The sequence below is a fragment of the Tursiops truncatus genome, chromosome 3, assembly GCF_011762595.2.
Source record: "Tursiops truncatus isolate mTurTru1 chromosome 3, mTurTru1.mat.Y, whole genome shotgun sequence".
Lineage (NCBI taxonomy): Eukaryota > Metazoa > Chordata > Mammalia > Artiodactyla > Delphinidae > Tursiops > Tursiops truncatus.
This window is the reverse complement of record NC_047036.1, coordinates 152,540,003-152,563,239: the sequence shown is the minus strand read 5'-3', so window position 1 is coordinate 152,563,239 and position 23,237 is coordinate 152,540,003. Positions and strand designations below refer to the sequence as shown.

General features: G+C 46.7%; 1 protein-coding gene across 1 annotated transcript in view; it reads left to right on the top strand.

Moving 5' to 3' along the window:
- COL23A1 (collagen type XXIII alpha 1 chain) overlaps positions 1-23,237 on the top strand; it is a 354,266-nt gene that overhangs the window by 271,691 nt on the left and 59,338 nt on the right. The window contains exon 3 of the mRNA XM_073802876.1: positions 12,143-12,187. Coding sequence (XP_073658977.1) covers positions 12,143-12,187 — 45 coding nt within the window. The remainder of the gene's footprint in view (positions 1-12,142; positions 12,188-23,237) is intronic.

Below are 23,237 nucleotides of genomic sequence, written 5' to 3'. Positions count from 1 at the left end.
TGGTGAGGAGCTTCTGTCCCACCTCATCTAATCCTGAGGCAGAAGAGTCTGTGGCTCAGAGTATGATCTCTGGCACCAGACCACCTGGTCAAGTCCTGACCTTGCCACTGATACTGTGTGACCCCAAGCCAGTGACTTGCCCCCTCTGGGTCCAGTTTTCTCCTCAATAGAATGAGATGAAGGGTGGCTGTGAAAATTACAGGAGGATTGACATGACAGAGCTCAGAACACCACCTGGTACACAGTAAATTCTAAGTGAGTGTGCACTGCAGTAGTCCTAGTAGTAGTGGCGGTGGTGGTTGTAGTGGAAATCATTGCTGGTGGTTTATGAACCCAGAACTGGTGTTCCTTGGGTTTTGTAAACTCACAGCTTGGCTCCAACCCCCCATCCCCTGAGCACACAGAAGGTAATGTGGAAAGTACAAGGCTTGAAGTCTTTCGTAAGAAAGAAAATATTTAAAGAGAGAGAGAAAGAAAACAGTTGGGTTTTGAGTGTGTTTCCTGGACCAGCAGCAACAACATCCCCTGGGAACTTACTAAAAATGCAAATTCTCGATCACTCCAGCGCCACTGAATTTGAAACTAAGGGTGGGACCGAGAACCCCTGAGCACTTTGGAGGGTGACCCGGCCCTCCTGCACCCACAGAGCAGTACCAGACCTAGGATGGGAAAGGAGCTGCTTGTGTCTGCGTCTCTAGCCAGACGATGGCATCTGGATAGAGGGGAGAAGCCCCAGGCAGTCCCTAGTTCTTTTCCTTAAAAAAAAGAAAGAAAGAAAGAAAGAAAGAAAAAAGGCAAGTGCTTTGGAATTGGACACAGCAGGGTTTGAATCCCAGCTCTGCCACACACCAGGTGTATGACTTGGGACAAGTCCCTTCTCTTGTACTCCATTTGTAGGGTAGGGTAGATGCCACCTCCCTGGCAGGGGTGCTGAGCAGAACAGAAGAGTGAACACCTGTACAGCCCTGAGCACAATGCCTGGCATGTTGCAGGTCCACAAGCAGGAGCACCTTCCTTGCTTCCCACGGCATTCCAATACCCTGCTCCAGAGCTCTGGGAACAGCCAAAGTGGTGGTGACGTCTCCCCACGGCAGAAGTCTGACCTGGAGCTGTAGGCAGGAGCTGGGGCCTGTGTACGGGAGCTGCCACTCTCAGCAGGGGACTTCCAGCTTCCCAGGCAGGGCTCCTGCATGCCCTACCCAGGGGCCACCCTCCAGATAAGGCCAGCCCCAGCCAGAGCAGCACAGAACCTCGGGAGGGAAAGGAAGGGGCCACTTGTGTCTGAGGACACCAGGCCTCTCTGGCCAGACTGTGGCATCTGAATAGGTGGGAGATGGTCCCAGGGAGTCCCCAATGTCCCCACAGCCAGGGGCCCTGGGGACCAGGTGAGCCTAGGAATCTTGATGGCTGTGCACAGCTGGCCTGCCCACACCCCACTTTCAGCTGCCCCAGCCCACAGGCCCCTGCCCACCAGTGCCTCCCTCTCAGGTAGTGCCACATAAGTCCAACATCCTCCACCCCCAACATCCTCCACCCCAACGTCCTCCAGCCAGCCAGGGAGCAGACCTGTCCAGCCTCCTTCGACTCCAGACAGCTGTGGGGAGGACGGGACAGTCGAGCAGGTCCTGGAGAGGTTGGTTTCCAGGCACAGAGAAGGTCCTTACAGATGGAGAGTGGCACAATGAGGGCATGAGCACACCTGAGCTTGCAGGGACAGCGTGTCATGGGGTGGTCCCACTGGCGACGTAGCCAGTCCCCACCCTGTCACACTGTGTCATGGTTAGCGCCTCAGTGGGCCGGTATCTCTGGACCACAGAACCCAGAGACAGGACCCATGCCGGGTCCATCACGGGATTCCCAGTGCCTGCAGGGCCTCCAGTGGATGTTTCGGGAATGACTACCTGAGTGACAGACTGAGGACTGGGTATTCAAATCCCCATTTGGGGCCTAGGAAACTGAGGGTCTGAGAGGTTAAATGTCATGTGTTATCTCAAAGGACCTTAGGACCTGGGGTCACTATCGCCAGTCCAAAGGTGAGGAGACAGACACCCTGAGGCAGGAATTGGCTTGCTCCAGGCCATACTAGTGAAAGCAGAATTTCTAAGACACAAACACAATCCTTCTTCTTTAGAAAACAGGCTTTGTGATGGTAGGGACCCTGTCTGTCTTGTTTACAAAGGTACAGGGGATGAAATCAGTCTTTTGAGTTTTATACCCTTCCACAGCTGCTCAGGAAGACAGCCTGGTAGGGCGTGGCCTATGATCCCAGAAAGACAGAGAGGGAGAGGAGGGCTATCTTCTCCCAAGGGGACCAGGAATGAACAGGAACACCAAGCACAGGACAAGCCTTTTTTCTGCTAGAAATGAAAAATGCTGCCCAGCTAAACAGAGTTACCATGTGACCCAGCAATTGTACTCTTAGATATATACCCAAAAGAATTGCAAGGAGGGACTCAAAGAGATACTTGTACATCAGTGTTCACTGAAGCATCAGGGTAGGTGGAAACAGCCCAAGTGTCCATCACCAAATGAATGGATAAACAAAATGGTGAACAGTGGAAGAATATTCAGCCATAAAAAGGAATGAAGTCCTGCTCCATGCTTGCTTTAGTCCGTTCAGGCTGCTATGACAAAAATACCATGGACTGAGTGCCTTAAACAGCAAATATTTATTTCTCACAGTGCTGGAAACTGGGAAGTCCAAGATCAAGGCACTGACAAATGTGGTATCTGGTGAGAGCCCACTTCTGTTCATAGATGGCCATCTTCTTGTATCTTCACATGGCAGAAGGTATGAGGAAACTCCCTAGGGTCTCTTTTATAAGGGTACTAATCCCATTCATGATGGCTCCACCCTCATGACCTAGTCACCTTCCGAAGGCCCCATCTCCTAATACCATTGCCACATTGGGAGTTAGGATTTTGATATATGAATTCTGGGAGGACACAAATATTCAGTCTATAACCAAGCTGCAACATGGATGAAACTTGAAGACGTTATTCTAAGTGAAATAAACCAGACACAAAAGGTCAAATACTATATGATTCCACTCATATGAGGTACCTAGTGTAGGCAGATTCATAGAGACAGAAAGGAGACTGGTGGTTTCCAGGGACTGGGGGAGGGGGAATAGAGGGTTATTGTTTCATGGGTATGGAGTTTCAGTTTTACAAGATGAAAAGAGCTATGGAGGTAGGGATGATAGGGATGGTCGTACAACAGTGTGAAAGTACTTAATACCACTGAATTGTGCTTTTTTTTTTTTTTTTTTTTTTGGCTCCATAGGGTCTTCGTTGTTGTGTGCAGCCTTTCTCTAGTTGTAGCGAGCGGGGTCTACTCTTCGTTGCGGTACGAGGGCTTCTCATTGTGGTGGCTTCTCTTGTTGCAGAGCACGGGCTCTAGGCGCGTGGGCTTCAGTAGTTGTGGCACACAGGCTCAGTAGCTGTGGTGCACGGGCTTAGTTGTTCCACAGCAAGTGGGATCTTCCCATACCAGGGATTGAAACTGTGTCCCTGCGTTGGCAGGCATATTCTTAATCGCTGTACCACCAGGGAAGTCCTCTGAGCTGTACTCTTCAAAATGGTTAAGATGCTAAGTTTTATGTATATTTTACCACAATTTTTAAAAAATATTAACATTTTTTAAAATATAATGTAATATACCAAAAACTATTGGGTGGTTCATATGGTATGTGAATTATATCCCAGTAAAGCTGTTTAAAAAAATTATGCTGCTCATAACACTGCTGGACACAGTGTGCCGACCCTTCCAGGGCCAGGATAAAGAACTGCAGATGTTGAAGCACATGGGCCTGCCCACACCCCAGCGTTTGAGTGTGCGGGGAGGGCCATGGGACCCCCAGGCCCCCATAAGGGGCCAGTGGCTGAAGGACAGGAAGCCACTGCTTTACTAGGGAAGGAGGAGCAGGAAGACGGCAGAGTCGCCCCCTAGCAGCCTGTCTTCAGTGGACAAGGGCCAGGGAATTCAGACCCAGCTCTTGACTGCTGACACTCTCCAGTGGGAGCCGTGGTCCTTGCCCTGGCCCTGGAGGTCAAGAAAAACAAATGGTGACTCACTTGGGCCCCTTGGGAGTGTGAGTCAATAGTGCAGGGAACTGTGTGAGGCCTCACGGGCCAGGATGCCGGGAGCAGCCCAGCAGGGGCCTCTGCAGAACTTTTCCACTCAGCCTCTTGGCTGCTCTGGGGTGTGTGGTCAGTGAAGCTGGAGCAGCTTCCTCAGAACTTAAAGTCCTGTCAGCGGGCAGCAGAGGAGCTCGAGCTGCGGGGCCACTTGACCTTGGGCAGCCCCTCTCCCACTCTGTAACAGGGACGCTGGTGTCCCTGCCTCATGAGTCTGCTGCAAGAATTATGTGAGGTGCCAGCAGGTGATGGCAGCAGGTACCTCATCAGTGACACCTTGGTGCCCTCCTACCACCAGAACAGAGTTCATTCATGCTCTGACCATTTGTTTAGCACCAACCCATGTGTCACTATTGCCTATCAGGCGATAGCTATGAACCAGCACACAGGAGCCCTGTCCTCAGGGAGCTGACATCCTAGTGAGGAGAGAGAAACCATAAACACTAAAGAGCAAATAAAATAAATAAACCAGGTAATTTTGCTAGAGATAAGTGACTGGAAGAAAATAAAACAAGAAAACATGCCAGAGAGGGTGATCAGTGAAGGTGTCCAGGAAGCTCAACAAAGAGTCCACCATGCAGAATAGCCCCAGCCATGCGAGGAGAGCCCCACGACAGAGGGAACAGCTGGTGCAAAGGCCCTGAGTTAGGACCAGCCTGGCTGGCTTGAGAAGCAGAAAGAAGGCTGTGTGGCAGGGGGTGTAGGTGGGGAGTGAGGGGGAGCAGTGGGAGATGGGGCAGTGTGGAGAGCCTCCTTGCTCACAGGCTGCCCACTGAAGTGACCAACCATCTGGCTTGCCTGGGACTGTCCCAGTTTTAGCACCAAAAGGCCCAGGAAACCCCTCAGTCCTGAGCACACTGGGATAGTTGGTCACACTAGTGCCCACTTGCTTCCCTTATTTCCTGGATGTGGAAGTGAAAGTACCCTAGGCCCTTCTGGGGGCTGGCATGCCCTTCCCTCAGCAGAGCTCTGTTCTCCTGTTCGCAGGAGTGGGAGGCCTGGGTCCAGCGCCCTTAGGGTCAAGTTGCCTTGGAATGGGTGGGATAAGCTGAGTGGCCAGCTTTTCCCTGAGGGTCACTTCCTAAGTCCATGTCCACCAGCGTGCTGGCCATGCTCTGAAGGCCTCACTTGCTCTTTTCTAGGACCTTCTGACTGGACTTTTAACATGTAGGTTATGAGAAATTCTCATGGAAATCAAAGCTCACATGAAGGGCTTTTAAGCTTAAAAAAATAAAATATTTGGGTTGGCCAAAATTTCGCTCTGTTTTTTCCGTAAGATGGCTCTAGCCAGTAGCACTTAGTTGTCTTTAACTTCATTCAAAACAATTTTGTTAGATTGTATTGTGACAGCTGTCATATCGGTGCATTTTTTTAAAAACTTATCAAAATTGGTGAATTTTTGTGTAGCCATTTTAATATTGAAGATGGAAGAAAAAAAGCAACATTTTCAGCATATTATGCTTTATTATTTCAAGAAGCGTAAAAATGCAACTGGAATGCAAAAAAAAGAGATTTGTGCGGTGTATTGAGAAGGTGCTGTGACTGATGGAACGTGTCAAAACTGGTTTGCAAAGTTTCATGGAGATTTCTCGCTGGACGATGCTCCACGGTCAGGTAGACCAGTTGAAGTTGAAGTTGATAGCGATCAAATTGAGACATTAATTGAGAACAATCAACGTTACACCACATGGGAGAGAGCCAACATACTCAAAATAACCAAATCAAGTGCTGAAAATCATTTGCACCAGCTTGGTTGTGTCAATCACTTTGATGTTTGGGTTCCACGTAAGTTAAGCGGAAAAAAAACCTTCTTGAGTGTATTTCCACATGCGATTCTCTACTTAAACGTAATGAAAACATTCCATTTTTATAACAAATTGGGACGGGCAATGAAAAGTGGATACTGTACAATAATGTGGAACGGAAGAGATTGTGGAGCAAGTGAAATGAACCACCAACAACCACACCAAATAAAGGTCTTCATCCAAAGAAGGTGGTGTTGTGTATATGGTGGGATTGGAAGGGAGTCCTCTATTATGAGCTCCTTCCAAACGATTAATTCCAACAGGTACTGCTCCCAACTAGACCAACTGAAAGCAACACTCGATGAAAAGTGTCAATAAGGAAACGCATAATCTCCCATCGGGATAATGCAAGACCGCATGTTTCTTTTTTTTTTTTTAGCATCTTTATTGGAGTACAATTGCTTTACAGTGGTGTGTTAGTTTCTGCTTTATAACAAAGTGAATCAGCTATACATAGTTTCTGCTTTATAACAAAGTGAATCAGCTATACATATACATATATCCCCATATCTCCTTCCTCTTACATCTCCCTCCCACCCTCCCTATCCCACCCCTCTAGGTAAGACTGCATGTTTCTTTGATGACCAGGCAAAAACTGGCTGGGAAGTTCTGATTCATTGACGTATTCACCAGACGTTGCACCTTCGGATTTCCATTCATTTTGGTCTTTACAAAATTCTCTTGGACTTCCCTGGTGGTGCAGTGGTTGAGAATCCGCCTGCCAATGCAGGGGACACAGGTTCGATCCCTGGTCCAGGAAGATCCCACATGCTGCGGAGCAACTAAGCCCGCGAGCCACAACTACTGAAGCCTGCATGCCTAGAACCCGTGCTCCGCAACAAGAGAAGCCACCACAATGAGAAGCCCACGAACCGCAACAAAGAGTAGCCCCTGCTCGCCACAACTAGAGAAAAGCCCACGCACAGCAACGAAGACCCAATGCAGCCAAAACAAAAAAATTCTCTTAATGGAAAAATTTTCAATTCCCTGGAAGACTGTAAGAGGCACCTGGAATAGTTCTTTGCTCAAAAGGATAAAAAAGTTTTAAAAGTTATAAAAAAGCCTTTCTTGACTTCTCTGAGCCTCAGTTTCCCCAATCTTTAGAGAAAAAAGTGTGGAGAGGGTTTAAAGCATTTTTCAGAACTGAGTATAGATTCAATTAGATAAATTGCACAAAAGCTCCTGCCCTTAGGGGCTGGCAGGAGGGAGGAGCAGGGGCTGGGGTATGGGCGGGGAGGGGGTGGGTTGCTGAGTGACTGTTGGAGCCAGGGGAAGAGGGAGAGGGAGGGGCCTGGGCAGGCTGTCCCCCGGTTGGCCCCAGGGTTGTGAGAGGACAGCAATAAAGCAAGCGTTGCTGAAGGAGGTATCATCAGGGGAGGGAGGTGCCGGGAAGGATTGAGGGAGACCACCACTGCGAGAACCAGGTCCTCACTGCTCAGGCCTCCCTGGAGCCTGTTGGCGTTCAGGCCCCCTTTGGAGTTGGTCAGTGACATGAGGGCTCCAGCCCAAACAGAGATGAGATTTTTATCAGTTAGAAATGGTTCCAGTTTGTCTGGCCTCGAACAGTGCTTGAGAAAAGCATCATCCTCCCTGGAGTTACTTAATGTGCAGATGGTTGTCACAAGGGTAATTTAGCAGCGAGCTGGAGCCCTCACCAGCCCATGCGATGCCTGAAACCTCAGGATTTCTTTGAGAAATCTCATTCCCAGACCACTCAGCCCGGGCATCCTGATCCCTAGGTCCACAGACAGACTGTGATTAGGGACCTGGAAAAGCTCCAGACTGTCCCTGCCCCTGTGGGCTCAAGGTCAGGGTGTAATGAGGGCTTCGCCAGCCTCTGGACTCAAACCCTGCCCTCTATACCGTACTTGAGCTATACTGAAATATAGCTGCCCTGTCTCAGGCTTCACCCACCTTGGGAAGCACATAACCAATGTACATCAAGTCCCCAGATTCTAATGGCCCAGAGGCCCCTGCAGCCAGTTATTTCTTGGGGTCCCAAATAGGCCCCTCTTTTGTGCCCCCAAGCTGGTGTGTCTGCTGCCAGCTCATCTGTTTAACAGTTCTGCAAGGCAGGTATAGTTGCCATCACCCCTAAAATTTTATCCTCACGGATTGGGAACCCAAAGCTCAGAGAGGTTGAGTAACTTGCTCCAGGTTAAACAGCTTCCTTTCAGTCATGTCTTTTCCCCTTCTGCACCAGCATCACCTGTTGGTATCTGTTGCTCAAAGCCTCTGGAAGGAAACTTTGCAGGTGCCACCATGGCAGCACCCACTGTGAAACACCAGCGTCCCCATGGCTGCCAGCCCCTGACCCAGAGCCGTGTGGGTCACACAGAGGTGAGAACAGCCTGAGCTGGTCTTCATCACCTGGAGACTCTCCAGCCGGGACGGTTTTTCCAGCAGCATCCTTGGGCAAGACCTGAGTTTCTCCATCTATACATCAGCAGGTCGATCAAGACAGACTCCCAGGTGCCTTCCAGAGCAGCCTGAGTGTCTGAGTCTGTGCCAGAAGTGGGAAACATTCTGCCACTGTAGAAAGGAAGGAACAGAAGAAAACCAAGAAGCGGAAAGCTCTGAGGCAAACTGCTAGGCCAGGAGCCTGGTTTTGCTTGTTCGGAGAACATCTGAGCTGCAGCCAGCTGGCCAGGCTATCCCTGGGAGCCCAGATCAATCTGCTGCAGGCCTGGCCCAGATGCCAGAGGGCCACAACCCATCTGCCCTGCTGCTCGCCCCAGGGTGGCCACCCCTTCCATTGTCAAGGCTGCCTGCCTGGGGGTTCGACATATCTGGCACAGCTGCCCTTGCACCTTAAGAATCACAGACTGATGATGAAGGGCTCCGCAAGGCGCCAGCTGTGTGGCCTTAGGCAAATCTTTTCACCTCACTTAAGCCTCAGAGTTCCCCTCTATACAGGTCATACCAGCATCTTCTTCAGAGGGCTGAGTAGGGAATAGATGAGCTCCTTGGATGAGCCACAGGAGATCTGGAGCACAAAGGGTTCCAAGTTCCTATTTGCTGGATGAGTAGCTGGCCTGGCACCTAGTAGATGCTGAACCAGGGCTGCTGCCCATGGCCGGCCCTCAGCACCTGACAATCTAGAAACTCATGAAAGGCCGTCCTTCCTGCCTTCCCCACTACAGGTTCCACAATCCAGGCCTTGTGTGTGCAAGGCCTCTCTGTTTGCAAAAGCAGCAGACAGGGAGCCTAGTGGTCAGCATGGGACTCAGCTCTGGCATTCCCCGCTCCCAGGGCCTCTATTTGATCAAGGCTGGCAGGCCTCACCACCTCCATCACCTGCCGTAGGGAGAAAGGAGAGAAAGTATCTTTCATCTCAACAGCTTTGCCCATCAAATAAGATAGTCTTGCATCTCTTCTAAGCCATGGATCTTGTTAGATTTGACAGTCTTTTAAAGAGATTGCCAAGAAATGGTAAAGAGGGACCTTAGGCTGCACAAGATGCGGACTGCACACTGCAGTGGACTACCTTCTGTTAGGAGGAGGACAAACGAGTCACAGCAGGAAGGGTGGGTGGAAGAGGCTAAGTGTGGGGGCAGCCTTTGCCTGACACCAAGGAGGAAGGGGTCTCAGTTAAGTGTGGGGCAAGAGGATGCCTCGGACAGCTCCCAGGTGGTTTCTGGCTTGGCTCTGTGGGTACTGATCATACCTACACCTAGGAGAGAAGAGAACGCTGTTGGGAGCACACGGAGAATTGGGAGATGATTTTGGGTTTGGACATGTTGCCTCTCAATAGAATTATCTTGGAGACAGTTGAATGAGTATGAACCTTAGAAGAGTGGGTTGACCAGTTGTCAGTTTGTGAGCTGTTCACACAGAGGCCTCCAGGATCTGGTTTGAATTGGCCTGCAGAGAGTTCACAAGCCTCAGTCTCCTTTACTTAAGCCCTTTCAGTTGGGAGCCCTGTCCAGCCTGCCAGGGCTACAGCCCCACAGGCCCTGTGCACTCAGCAGCCCCCAGGACCCCCACCCAGTCCAGGCCTGCTGGGAGCTTCCCCCAAAGGCCCTGGGAGGCGGGGCACCCCACCCTGCCTGGGCAGCTGCCCACTTGCTAACATCTTCCTCATTGGGCCTTCTGCCTAACCATGCCGCCCAGGAGACCCACCCCGAAAAATCCATTAGTTCAGCCACCTCAGCGGCAGTAAATGTCTTCATCTGGCTTGAGTTTCCCAGATGGAGAATTTTACAGTCGTACCCAGTAATGACCGTTAGAAAACCATGGCGCTGCTTTAGCTTTCATGTCCAGGAAGAGCCTGGCTTACTCTCCCACTCTTGGGCCCCTTTCCTGCCACGCCCCATACGTCAGCCTGAGGCCCAGGGCGAGTGAGCGACCTTGCTGAGCCAAGCACAGGCCTTTTATAGCCTGGTGAGAGCACAGAATCCAGGGACCAGTTTGCTGGACCTTGTGAGTGAAAGCTGGGCCTCTTCTCTCCTACAACCAAAGGAGCATGATGCTGGGTGTGCCATTGGGGTCCCTCTTCCCACACCCTCACTCACCCTGAAAACAGATGTGCCTGGAGAGAACGGGCCAAACACCGGCCAGCCTCACGAGGTTTCCAGGCGCTGTCAGCCCCATGAAGGAGCCGGGAGGAGAGCAGGATGCATGTTTAGCCGTGAGGGGTCTGAGATGTTGGTGAGACACCCACATGGAGGTGTTGAAAGCAGTTGTCCATGCACTGCAGGTGTTGCAGGCCTTGGCTGAGATCACTGACCTGGAGGCTCTTCATAAGCTGTTACACTGGTGTGAGGAGCTATTGTTTGTTATGGGGGTGCCAGAATCTCAGCCTCGCTAATCAACACAGCCCTGAGCCATTCCAGCATAAAACTCAAGGTCTCTGTCTGGTCTCGGGAAAAGTCAAGGGCTATGTAACTGGCATGAATTTCTACTCCCAGAATTCAGGGGTACATCACTTATATGGTCAAATGATTTTAGACAAAGGCGCCAAGGCTACACAATGGGGAAAAGATAGTCTCTTCAACAAATGCTGTTGAGAAAACTGGATACCCACATGCAAAAGAATGAAGTTGGGCCCTTACCTTATACCATATACAAAAATTAGCTCAAAAGGTTAAAAGGTTAAAATTAACTCAAAGGTCAAAAAGGTAACAAAAGCAAAAATAGACAAATTGGACTACATCAAGCTTTAAAACTTCTGCACAGAGAAGGAAAACAGGAGGAAGAATCAGGGGTAGTTAGACTAACAGGGAGTGAAAACGGAGGCAGAGAGGGGAAGGCAAGGGAGCGTCAGGGAGGTTTGCAGCAGGGCTCCAGGAGCGGCGCCGGGATGAGGGCGCGCTGTCTGAGGCCTCAGCCCTCCACTCCCAGGCCAGGCGAGCTGTGCTCTGGGCCCTGCTGCCGCCAGGTTCTGGGTTCCATGACCCAGAGCCCTCTTCCTCTTCAGCATCGCAGTCACTCAGGTCTCGGGGGCTGACATGGGCCGAGGGGCAGAAGGCAGAGGCAGGATGATCTGCATCAGATTCAGAAAGTGCAAAAATGTATGGATAAGACTGGATACGGAAAAGAATGTGCATTGGAGTGTACATTATGTGCAATAAATCACAAGAAATTTATAAGCGGCTCCCTGGAGCTGTGGGGGAGGGGAGAGAGGTGCCAAAAAGTCTAGTGAGCAAAAGGAAGTAGATGGATAGGATAGAGCCTGTTACCACCGAGTTTAAACATTTGAGATGCCATGATAGTGTCTTTATGTGGTGCGTTGTCTCTGTTGTTTTATTTTAGTGAATATTAAAAAGCATTTGTCCGGGCTTTTGTAAGTTAACTCCCACCCTCAGCCTTATTTTTCTTGAAAGTGTGAAGTTTCTCAGTGGCAAAACTCTTCTGCCTCAAGAGTTTCTAGGTATTAAACCTTTTTGAATGGGAAATGACTTGGGAATGAAATAATGAACAGTTAATTGAATAACTAAATGAATGAGTGAGGGATGAGAACTCAGCCAACAGGGGAGGATCCAGAGGAGCAGGGGGGAGGGAGGCGCAGGAGATGGCGCTTTATCCCCACTCCTCTCCCCTCCCCCAGCCAGCAAGGTGGTGAGCTGGCTGCCCCCAGGCTGCTGTTATGGGTGTGGGTTGGGGGGTGGTGATGCGGTGGTGCTGGCAGCAGGCAGGCTGTGCCCAAGCTCACTGGGTTCCCTTCTTAATGAGTCCGTCCTTGTTTTCCTGTCTAGGCCCCCCTGGACGGCGTGGCAAGCCTGGAAGAAGAGGTGATCCCGGTGAGTCCCAGGTTTTCTTAATTACTAAACCCAGGCCTGGAAGTCTGCCCTTGACCTGGGACCTGGCTGGAGGTGCCAATCCTTGCACCACCCCATAACTCAGGACCTTTGGTCCTGGGCCAGGTCTTTGTGTCCCCTCCAATTCCAGCCACTGTCCCCAGAGCTGCAGTGCCCAGTGCTGCCTTTCTTGGCTTCTTGACACCATTCCAGTGTTACAATTCCAGTGACAGTCCCCTCTATGCCCTTGGCCACCTCCCAAATCTCATTATCAGCCTCAGAAACTTTAATCCCTGGTCTCCCACTCTGAAACGGCCTCTTGTTTTTGCGGGACTCGCTACTGTGGGTCCCTCAACACAAGATGGTTCTCCTGTGTGTCCCCATCCCTCCCCTGACATGGCCTGTCCTTCCCTTGGCAGAGGCACCAGGAGAAGATCCTTTCCATACCTTCCATGCAACCTGCAGACTCACCTGTACTCACCGCCAGCCTCCCTCCTGCCACCTTCATTTCACCCAAAATGCACTCTCTCTGCGTGTGCCCTTCCCCCAACTCACAGTGAAGCTTCCCTCAGAGGCTACACACCCCTACCCCACTCCCATCTCCTCTGCCTTGCCTTCCACTCCTCCCAGCCTCTCCAGTCTCTTCTCACTGTCACGCCACTCACATCCTTTTGACCAAAGTTACCACTGACCACCTGATCGCCGTACCAGCAGACACAGATGCGTTGCTGTCTCTCTTCCTGGGCCTCACATTGGCCATTCCCCTGGGTCCCCCTCTGACTCTTGCCTGCGTTTCCTCCCACATCTCTGACCCCTTCTCGTATGCCTTTCCTATGGGGCCCACTTGCCTCTTAAATGGATCTGCCCTTGGCCCTCTTCTCTCTCTCCCACCCCTGTGACTCCAGCGCCCCCATAATGCTGATGACGCCCCCACTTCCTGCCTCCAGCCAGTCATCTCCTCTGGACCCAGAGGTTGGACCTGGCCCCAGTGAACCCAGCACTTCCCCCAGCTGCTCTCCTCTAGTTCCCCATTGCAGGGAGGGGGCCTCCAGCCGCCTGCTTCCCTATGCAGACACCAGGGCATCATCCTTAATCCCTCCCTCCCCACTCCCCCACCAAATCCCCATCAGCCTCCTCCTCAGTATGTCACAGCACTGTCCTCATCAGCACAGCCTCCTGCAGTTCTCACCACTGTTCCTCCCATGTCCCCTACCTCCAGCCTCATTGTGGATGTCTGGGGCCCTCCCACTCTGAACCTGTACTCTTATGTCCTCCCCACCCCCAGAATGTCTCCTCCTCTACCTGGACTCTTACCCCAAATTCACTATTCTTTGTCCTTTCAGTCTAGCTCAAGCATCTCCTCCAGAAAGGCTTATATCTAATCCCTCTGGCTGGGGCTATCACCAACCCAGCCAAGAGCCCGGTGCAGAGGAGGCTCCAGGGAATGGAAATGCACAGAACAGTGAATGAATGAAAGAATACACATGTGCTCAGCCCCTAAGCAAATTCATAAAGAGAGCATGGTGGTAAAGGCAGATTGAGCCTGGGAGAAAGGGGGCAGGTTCTCTCTGAACCTCAGACTCTTCTTCCTGAAACTGGGCATGGGCCTCTTGTCCTCTCGTTTTGCTGCGTGCTTGCGCTATCTAGGTCCCTACATAGAAGCCCTCCAGATAAACTCCCCAGAGTTCACTGGAAGGAAACACCTTTCCTGGCACTCTGTTTGCTTTGACTTCCAGAAGCTGAGGACTGTTTTGTGTTTGATTGCAATGGATTTTGTGTGTAATCACCTACCTGCACCATCAGCCAAATACACACTTCATCACTCAGTTCTTATTTCTGCCCTCGTAAAAGGTTTTATTGCCTTTTATTGTAAGCTCCTGAAGTCCTTTTTGGAAGAAGATGAGGAATACATAGTGACTTTTTTTAGGACAAAGTATAATATTACTCAACTTACTCAAAAACCCATTAGAATTATGATTCCAATTTACAACTGATCTAAAAGTCAAAGAAAGACAAGGACTTACTGGGCCCCTGACACTGCCCTGGGTCCTTTCAAGTCCTTCATCTCACGTGATCCTCACAGAGCTCTGCAAAAGATAAAAATATGTTATTATCCCCATTTTGCAGATAAGGAAACTGAGGCTCCAAGGGGAGAAGTGTCTCATCTAAGGTCAGCTGCTGGGCAAGGGATGGGCAGCATCTCCTCCCCTTCACTGCCCTTTCCCACGCGATGTCCTGATTCTCTGCCTGTCACAGAATGGTGTGAGTAGCACAGAGCAGATGTCCCTCTCTGATTAGCTTTGGCTGGGCCTTGTGTTTATTTCTAGATAGTTTCACACACATGCGCCTCTTGGCTTTGGGCCCTTTCCTTGTACAAACCAGGCTTTTTTTCGCCCCAGGGAGAAAGGCTCTTTTTTGCCTGGTGGGACAATATCTGGCTGAGATGGCTTCTTGCTGCTGCTGCAGACCTGCAGACAGAGCCGACCCTGCCCGCCTGTGGGGATGGGTTCTCTCCAGCTCCCAGTGGGAGCCTTTGTCTGGAATATGGCTCACAGGTCCTACAGTGTTTTTGTGTCTCTATTGTAGTGGAGTGGATTTTTCATCTCCCCACTGGCCTATTTCTCAGCTGGGGAAACCGAGCACTACCCTTGGTATTCCCTTTCTAGGGAACTTAGACAGTATTTTTTCTCCTTCCAGACTTCTCTTTCCCCAAGAGCATCCATCACTCTACCCTGGCTCCCCCAGCCCCCTAGATCCCTCCCTCAGTCGCAGCACTCCCTGCAGTGCTGGTGGTCTGCTCTGCAAACATGTCCTTCTCCACCAAAGCACAGGCTCCTCAGAGAAGGAGCTTGACCCGCAGGCACTAAAGATATGGTCAACAAATGCTTGTTGACGGGAAAGAGGGAGGGAAGGGAGGAGGGAGAGAGAAAGAGGGACTTTTTAGGAAGCAGGAAGAGACAAGGATGAAAACAATCAAATCCTGCTTGGCTGATGCTTGTGCTAAAGCTACAGAGACAAAAGGAGGTGCTCACCAAATCTCTGCAGCCGCCAGCCTTAGGTCAGCAGTTTTAGTGTCAGGGTTTTTTATCCACCCTGGCCCCAAGAAACCCTTTCTAAAAATACAGTGGAAGAATCACTACTGGGATGGTAGAGATAGGACTTCTGAAAATCTGCTCCTCCATAAAAGCAGCAAGAACACTAGGAAAAATTGACCTTTTCAGAATCCTGGAAATTAGCATCTGGTAACAACCTAAGAAATGTTAATTTAAGAAAAAGGTCTGAAACTTGCTGAGAACAGTGAGGTTTGTAGCATTTTAATTTGCCCATCTCCCCAGCCCCATGGTAGCCTTAAAAACCATCACAGCCTCACAATCACAGTACCTGTGAAAACTAGCAGCCGTTGGAGGTGGCAGAACAACTTTGAAGCTCCCCAAATGCTCATTCTCTGAAACTTGTCACTGTCTGTTAGCTCCCTGGAAAAGCCCATACACAAAACTCATCTTTTTTGACCTGATGCAGAGCTCACTTACTGGGAAAAGCCCTATCCCCAGAGTGCTTGCCAAATACACTCAGCAGCAGTTGTTTAACTTTGCAGCTGCCTGAGGTGGCAATACAAGTTGGAGCAAACAAGAAGCTGACACAAAAACTTAAATGAAAATCTAGGGGATGAGCTGTCCAAAGGGGCTTTGAAATGCTCCCATATACCTGGGGATCTAGAAGACGCATGCCCATGCAGGGAAAGACCTAAAAGAGCCCCAGTCTCTCACCTCTGGCTGACCTTGAGTCTCCACTCAAGCAAGAAGTAAAGGCAAAAGCAGAGTTGTAACCTAATAGAGTGTTGAAGTTATGCTCAACACACACAAAGAGCCCCTCAGAACAGAATGGGAGACTTACCAGATCAAGGCATTAAAGAAAACCTCTGTCTTAAGCTGACAATTAAGCAAAGCAAGCAGAGAATTCAGTAGCTGCACGTGACAAAGAGTACACATTTCAGAAAATTAGCTCAAAAAAGCCCCTGAACAAACAACAACAACAACAAACCCTGGAAAGGAAGAGGGATATCTAGTTTCCAGAGTAGCCATATTAGATTATTTGATGCCCAATTTTTAACAAAGACACACAAAGATACAAGAAAGTATGGCAATAAAAAAAAAAAGAGGAAAAAAAGCAGTCAGTAAAAACTGTCAGTGAGGAAGCCCAGATGAACTTACTAGACAAAGATTTTATATTGGCTATTATACATATGTTCAGAGAACTAAAGGAAACCATGTCTAAAGAATTAAAGGAAACCATAAGAATTATGTGCCACCAAATGGAGATTATCAATAAAAAGATAGAAAGTATTTTTTAAAGAAACCAAATAGAAATTCTGGAGCTGTAAAGTACAATAACTGAAATGAAAAATTCACTAAAGGGGCTCAACAGATTTGGGCTGGCAGAAGAAAGAATCAGCAAACTTGAAGACAAGTCAATTGAGATGATCCTGTCTAAGGAAGAGAAAGAAAAAAAGAATGAAGAAAAATGAACAGAATCACAGAGATCTGTGGGACACTATCAAGTGTGCCAACATTTATATAATGGGGGCCTCAGTAGGGGATAAGAGAAAGAGGCAGAAGGAATATATGAAGAATTAATGGCCAAAATCTTCCCAAATATGAAGAAAACATTCATCTGCACATCTAAGAAGCTCAACAAACTCCAAGTAGAATAAACTCAAAGAGATCCAAATCTAAGTACATCATAGCCACATTACCAAAAGGAAAAAAATGAAGAAAGAATCTTTTTTTTAAAAAACACCATGGTGGCCACTTCACCACTGACCTTGGCAACTTCCATGGCTGAGAGCTGGATCCTCCCACTTCTCGACATGCACAGAAGAAAGAATCTTAAAAGCAGCGAAAGAACAATGACTCATCACAGAAAAAGGATCCTCAATAAGATTAATAGCTGATTTCTCATCAAAAACCATGAAAGCCAAAAGGCAGTTAGTATGACATATTCAAAGTGATGAAAAAAAGAAAAACTGTCAAAAAAGACATCTATAGCCAGAAGAACTATACTTGAAAAGTGAAGAAGAAATTAAGACATGCCCAAGTAAACAAAAATGAAGAGAATTCATCACTAGCATCCTGCTCTACAAGAAATACTGAAGGGACTCCTTCAGTATGAAATTAAAGGACACTAGACAGTAATTTAAATCCACACACAGAAATAAAGAGCTTCAGTGAGGTAACTACACAGGTAAATATGAAAGACAGTATAAATGTCTTTATTTTTTTTAATTTCTGGCTGCACCCTTGCTTAGTTCCCCAACCAGGGATCGAACACACACCCCCTGCAGGGGAAGCACAGAGTCTTAACCACTGGACGACCAGGGAAGTCCCAAAATATATATATATATATTTAATTTTATTTTATTAATTTTTTTACACAGCAGGTTCTTATTAGTCATCAATTTTATACACATCAGGGTATACATGTCAATGCCAATCACCCAATTCATCACATCAGCATCCCCAACCCCCCGCCGCTTCCCCCCATTGGTGTCCATACGTTTGTTCTCTGAGACAGATCTGTGTCTCAATTTCTGCCCTGCAAACTGGTTCATCTGTACCATTTTTCTAGGTTCCACACATATTCGTTAATATACGATATTTGTTTTTCTCTTTCTGACTTACTTCACTCTATATGACAATCTCTAGATACATCCACGTCTCAACAAATGACCCAATTTCATTCCTTTTTATGGCTAATATTCTATTGTATATATGTACCACATCTTCTTTATCCATTCATCTGTCGATGGGCATTTAGGTTGCTTCCATGACCTGGCTATTGTAAATAGTGCTGCAATGAACATTGGGGTGCATGTGTCTTTTTGAATTATGGTTTTCTCTGGGTATATGCCCAGTAGTGGGATTGCTGGATCATATGGTAATTCTCTTTTTAGTTTTTTAAGGAACCTCCATACTGTTCTCCATAATGGCTGTATCAATTTACATTCCCACCAACAGTGCAAGAGGGTTCCCTTTTCTCCAAACCCTCTCCAGCATTTGCTATTTGTAGACTTTCTGATGATGCCCATTATAACTGGTGTGAGGTGATACCTCATTGTAGTTTTGATTTGCATTTCTCTAATAATTAGTGATGTTGAGCAGCTTTTCATATGCTTCTTGGCCCTATGTGTGTCTTCTTTGGAGAAATGACTACGTCTTCTGCCCATTTTTGGATTGGGTTGTTTGTTTCTTTAATATTGAGCTGCATGAACTGTTTATATATTTTGGAGATTAATCCTTTGTCCATTGATTCATTTGCAAATATTTTCTCCCATTCTGAGGGTTGTCTTTTCGTCTTGTTTATGGTTTCCTTTGCTGTGCAAAAGCTTTGAAGTTCATTAGGCCCCATTTGTTTATTTTTGTTTTTATTTCCATTACTCTAGGAGGTGGATCAAAAAGGATCTTGCTGTGATTTATGTGAAAGAGTGTTCTTCCTATGTTTTCCTCTAAGCGTTTTATAGTGTCCAGTCTTACATTTAGGTCTCTAATCCATTTTGAGTTTATTTTTGTGTATGGTGTTAGGGAGTGTTCTAATTTCATTCTTTTACATGTAGCTGTCCAGTTTTCCCAGTACCACTTATTGAAGAGACTGTCTTTTCTCCATTGTATATCCTTGCCTTCTTTGTCATAGATTAGTTGACCATAGGTGCATGGGTTTATCTCTGGGCTTTCAATCTTGTTGCATTGATCTATGTTTCTGTTTTTGTGCCAGTACCATATTGTCTGGATTACTGTAGCTTTGTAGTATAGTCTGAAGTCAGGGAGGCTGATTCCTCCAGCTCTCTTTTTCTTCCTCAAGACTGCTTTGGCTATTCGGGGTCTTTTGTGTTTCCATACAAATTTTAAGATTTTTTGTTCTAGTTCTGTAAAAAATGCCATTGGTAATTTGATAGGGATTGCATTGAATCTGTAGATTGCTTTGGGTAGTATAGTCATTTTCACAATATTGATTCTTCCAATCCAAGAACATGGTATATCTCTCCATCTGTTGGTATCATCCTTAATTTCTTTCATCAATGTCTTATACTTTTCTGCATACAGGTCTTTTGTCTCCCTAGGTAGGTTTATTCCTAGGCATTTTATGCTTTTTGTTGCAATGGTAAATGGGAGTGTTTCCTTAATTTCTCTTTCTGATCTTTCGTTGTTAGCATATAGGAAGGACAAGAGATTTCTGTGCATTAATTTTGTATCCTGTTACTTTACCAAATTCATTGATTAGCTCTAGTAGTTTTCTGGTGGCATCTTTAGGCTTCTCTATGTATAGTATCATGTCATCTGCAAACAGTGACAGTTTTACTTCTTTTCCAATTTGTATTCCTTTTATTTCTTTTTCTTCTCTGATTGCCATGACTAGGACTTCCAAATCTATGTTGAATAATAGTGGTGAGAGGGGACATCCTTGTCTTATTCCTGATCTTAGAGAAAATGTTTTCAGTTTTTCACCATTGAGAATGTTGTTTGCTGTGGGTTTGTTCGTGTATGGCCTTTATTATGTTGAGGTAGGTTCTATGCCCACTTTCTGGAGAGTTTTTATCATAAATGGGAGTTGAATTTTGTCAAAAGCTTTTTCTGCATCTATTGAGATGATCATATGGTTTTTCTTCTTCAGTTTGTTAATATGGTGTATCGCATTGATTGATTTGCGTATATTGAAGAATCCTTGCATCCCTGGGATAAATCCCACTTGATCATGGTGTATGATCCTTTTAATGTGTTGTTGGATTCTGTTTGCTAGTATTTTGTTGACGATTTTTTCATCTATATTCCTCAGTGATATTGGTCTGTAATTTTCTTTTTTTGCAGTATCTTTGTCTGGTTTTGGTCTCAGGGTGATGGTGGCTTCATAGAAAGAGTTTCGGAGTGTTCCTTCCTCCGCAGTTTTTTGGAAGAGTTTGAGAAGGATGGGTGTTGGCTCTTCTCTAAATGTTTGATAGAATTCACCTGTGAGGCCATCTGGTCCTGGACTTCTGTTTGTTGGAAGATTTTTAATCACAGTTTCAATTTCATTTCTTGTGATTGGTTTGTTCATATTTTCTATTCCTTCCTGGTTCAGTCTTGCAAGGTTATACCTTTCTAAGAATTTGTCCATTTCTTCCAGGTTGTCCATTTTATTGGCATAGAGTTGCTTGTAGTAGTCTCTTAGGATGCTTTGTATTTCTGCAGTGTCAGTTGTTACTTCTCCTTTTTCATTTCTAAGTTTATTGATTTGATTCCGTTCCCTCTTTTTCTTGATGAGTCTGTCTAATGGTTTATCAATTTTGTTTGTCTTCTCAAAGAACCAGCTTTTATGGCTTCCCTGGTGGCGCAGTGGTTGAGAGTCTGCCTGCCGATGCAGGGAACACGGGTTCGTGCCCCGGTCCGGGAAGATCCCACATGCCGCGAAGCGGCTGGGCCTGTGAGCCATGGCCGCTGAGCCTGCACGTCCGGAGCCTGTGCTCTGGACCAAAAAACCAAAAACCAGCTTTTAGTTTTATTGATCTTTGCTGTTTTCTTTGTTTCTATTTCATTTATTGCTGCTCTGATCTTTATGATTTCTTTCCTTCTGCTAACTTTGGGTTTTGTTTGTTCTTCTTTCTCTAGTTCCTTTAGGTGTAAGGTTAGATTGTTTATTTGAGATTTTTCTTGTTTCTAGAGGTAGGCTTGTATAACTATAAACTTCCCTCTTCGAGCTGTTTTCGCTGCATCCCATAGGTTTTGGATCATCGTGTTTTCATTGTTATTTGTCTCTAGGTATTTTTTGATTTCCTCTTTGATTTCTTCAGTGATCTCTTGGTTATTCAGTAATGTATTGTTTAGCCTCCATGTGTTTGTGTTTTTTACGTTTTTTCCCTGTAATTCATTTCTAATCTCATAGCGTTGTGGTCAGATAAGATGTTTGATATGATTTCAATTTTCTTAAATTTACTGAGGCTTGGGCTTCTCAGGTGGCACAGTGGTTGAGAGTCCATCTGCTGATGCAGGGGACATGGGTTCACGCCCCAGTCCGGGAAGATCCCACATGCTGCGGAGCGGCTGGGCCCATGAGCCATGGCGGCTGAGCCTGAGCGTCCGGAACCTGTGCTCCGCAATGGGAGAGGCCACAACAGTGAGAGGCCCATGTACAGAAAAAAAAAAAAATTTTACTGAGGCTTGATCTGTGACCCAAGATGTCATCTATCCTGGAGAGTGTTCCATGCGCACTTGAGAAGAAAGTGTAATCTGCTGGTTTTGGATGGAATGTCCTATAAATATCAATCAAATCTTTCTGGTCTTTTGTGTCATTTAAAGCTTCTGTTTCCTTATTTATTTTCATTCTGGATGGTCTGTCCATTGGTGTAAATGAGGTGTTAAAGTCCCCCATTATTATTGTGTTACTGTTGATTTCCTCTTTTATAGCTGTTAGCAGTTGCCTTATGTATTTAGGTGCTCCTATGTTGGGTGCATATATATTTATAATTGTTTTATCTTCTTCTTGGATTGATCCCTTGATCATTATGGAGTGTCCCTCCTTGTCTCTTGTAACATTCTTTATTTTAAAGTCTATTTTATCAGATATGAGTATTGCTACTCCAGCTTTCTTTTGATTTCCATTTGCATGGAATATCTTTTTCCATCCCCTCACTTTCAGCCTGTGTGTGTCCCTAGGTCTGAAGTGGGTCTCTTGTAGACAGCATATATATGGGTCTTGTTTTTGTATCCATTCAGCGAGCCTGTGTCTTTTGGTTGGAGCATTTAATCCATTCACATTTAAGGTAATTATCGATATGTATGTTCCTATGACCATTTTCTTAATTGTTTTGGGGGCTTTTTTGTAGGTCCTTTTCTTCTCTTGTGTTTCCCACCTAGAGAAGTTCCTTTAGCATTTGTTGTAGAGCTGGTTTAGTGGTGCTGAATTCTCTTAGCTTTTGCTTGTCTGTAAAGCTTTTGATTTCTCCATCGAATCTGAATGAGATCCTTGCTGGGTAGTTTAATCTTGGTTGTAGGTTCTTCCCTTTCATCACTTTAAGTATATCATGCCACTCCCTTCTGGTTTGTAGAGTTTCTGCTGAGAAATCACCTCTTAACCCTATGGGAGTTTCCTTATATGTTATTTGTCATTTTTCCCTTGCTGCTTTCAATAATTTTTCTTTGTCTTTAATTTTTGCCAATTTGATTACTATGTGTCTCAGCGTGCTTCTCCTTGGGTTTATCCTGTATGGGACTCTCTGCACTTCCTGGACTTGGGTGGCTATTTCCTTTCCCATGTTAGGGATGTTTTTGACTATAATCTCTTCAAATATTTTCTCTGGTCCTTTCTCTCTCTCTTCTCCTTCTGGGACCCCTATAATGTGAATGTTGTTGTGTTTAATGTTGTCCCAGAGGTCTCTTAGGCTGTCTTCATTTCTTTCCATTCTTTTTTCTTTATTCTGTTCCACAGCAGTGAATTCCACCATTCTGTCTTCCAGGTCACTTACCCGTTCTTCTGCCTCAGTTATTCTGCTATTGGTTCCTTCTAGTGTAGTTTTCATTTCAGTTATTGTAGTGTTCATCACTGTTTGTTTGTTCTTTAATTCTTCTAGGTCTTTTTTAAACATTTCTTGCATCTTTTCGATCTTTGCCTCCATTCTTTTTCTGAGCTCCTAGATTATCTTCACTATCATTATTCTGAATCTTTTTCTGGAAGGTTCCCTATCTTCACTTCATTTATCTTTTTTTCTGGGGTTTTATCTTGTTCCTTCATCTGGTGCATAGCCCTCTGCCTTTCATCTTGTCTATCTTTCTGTGAATGTGGTTTTTGTTCCACAGGCTGCAGGATTGTAGTTCTTGCATCTACTGTCTGCCCTCTGGTGGATGAAGCTATCTAAGAGGCTTGTGCAAGTTTCCTGATGGGAGGGACTGGTGGTGGGTAGAGCTGTCTGTTGCTCTGGTGGACAGAGCTCAGTAAAACTTTAATCCGCTTGACTGCTGATGGGTGGGGCTGGGTTCCCTCCCTGTTGGTTGTTTGGCCTGAGGTAACCCAACACTGGAGTCTACCTGGG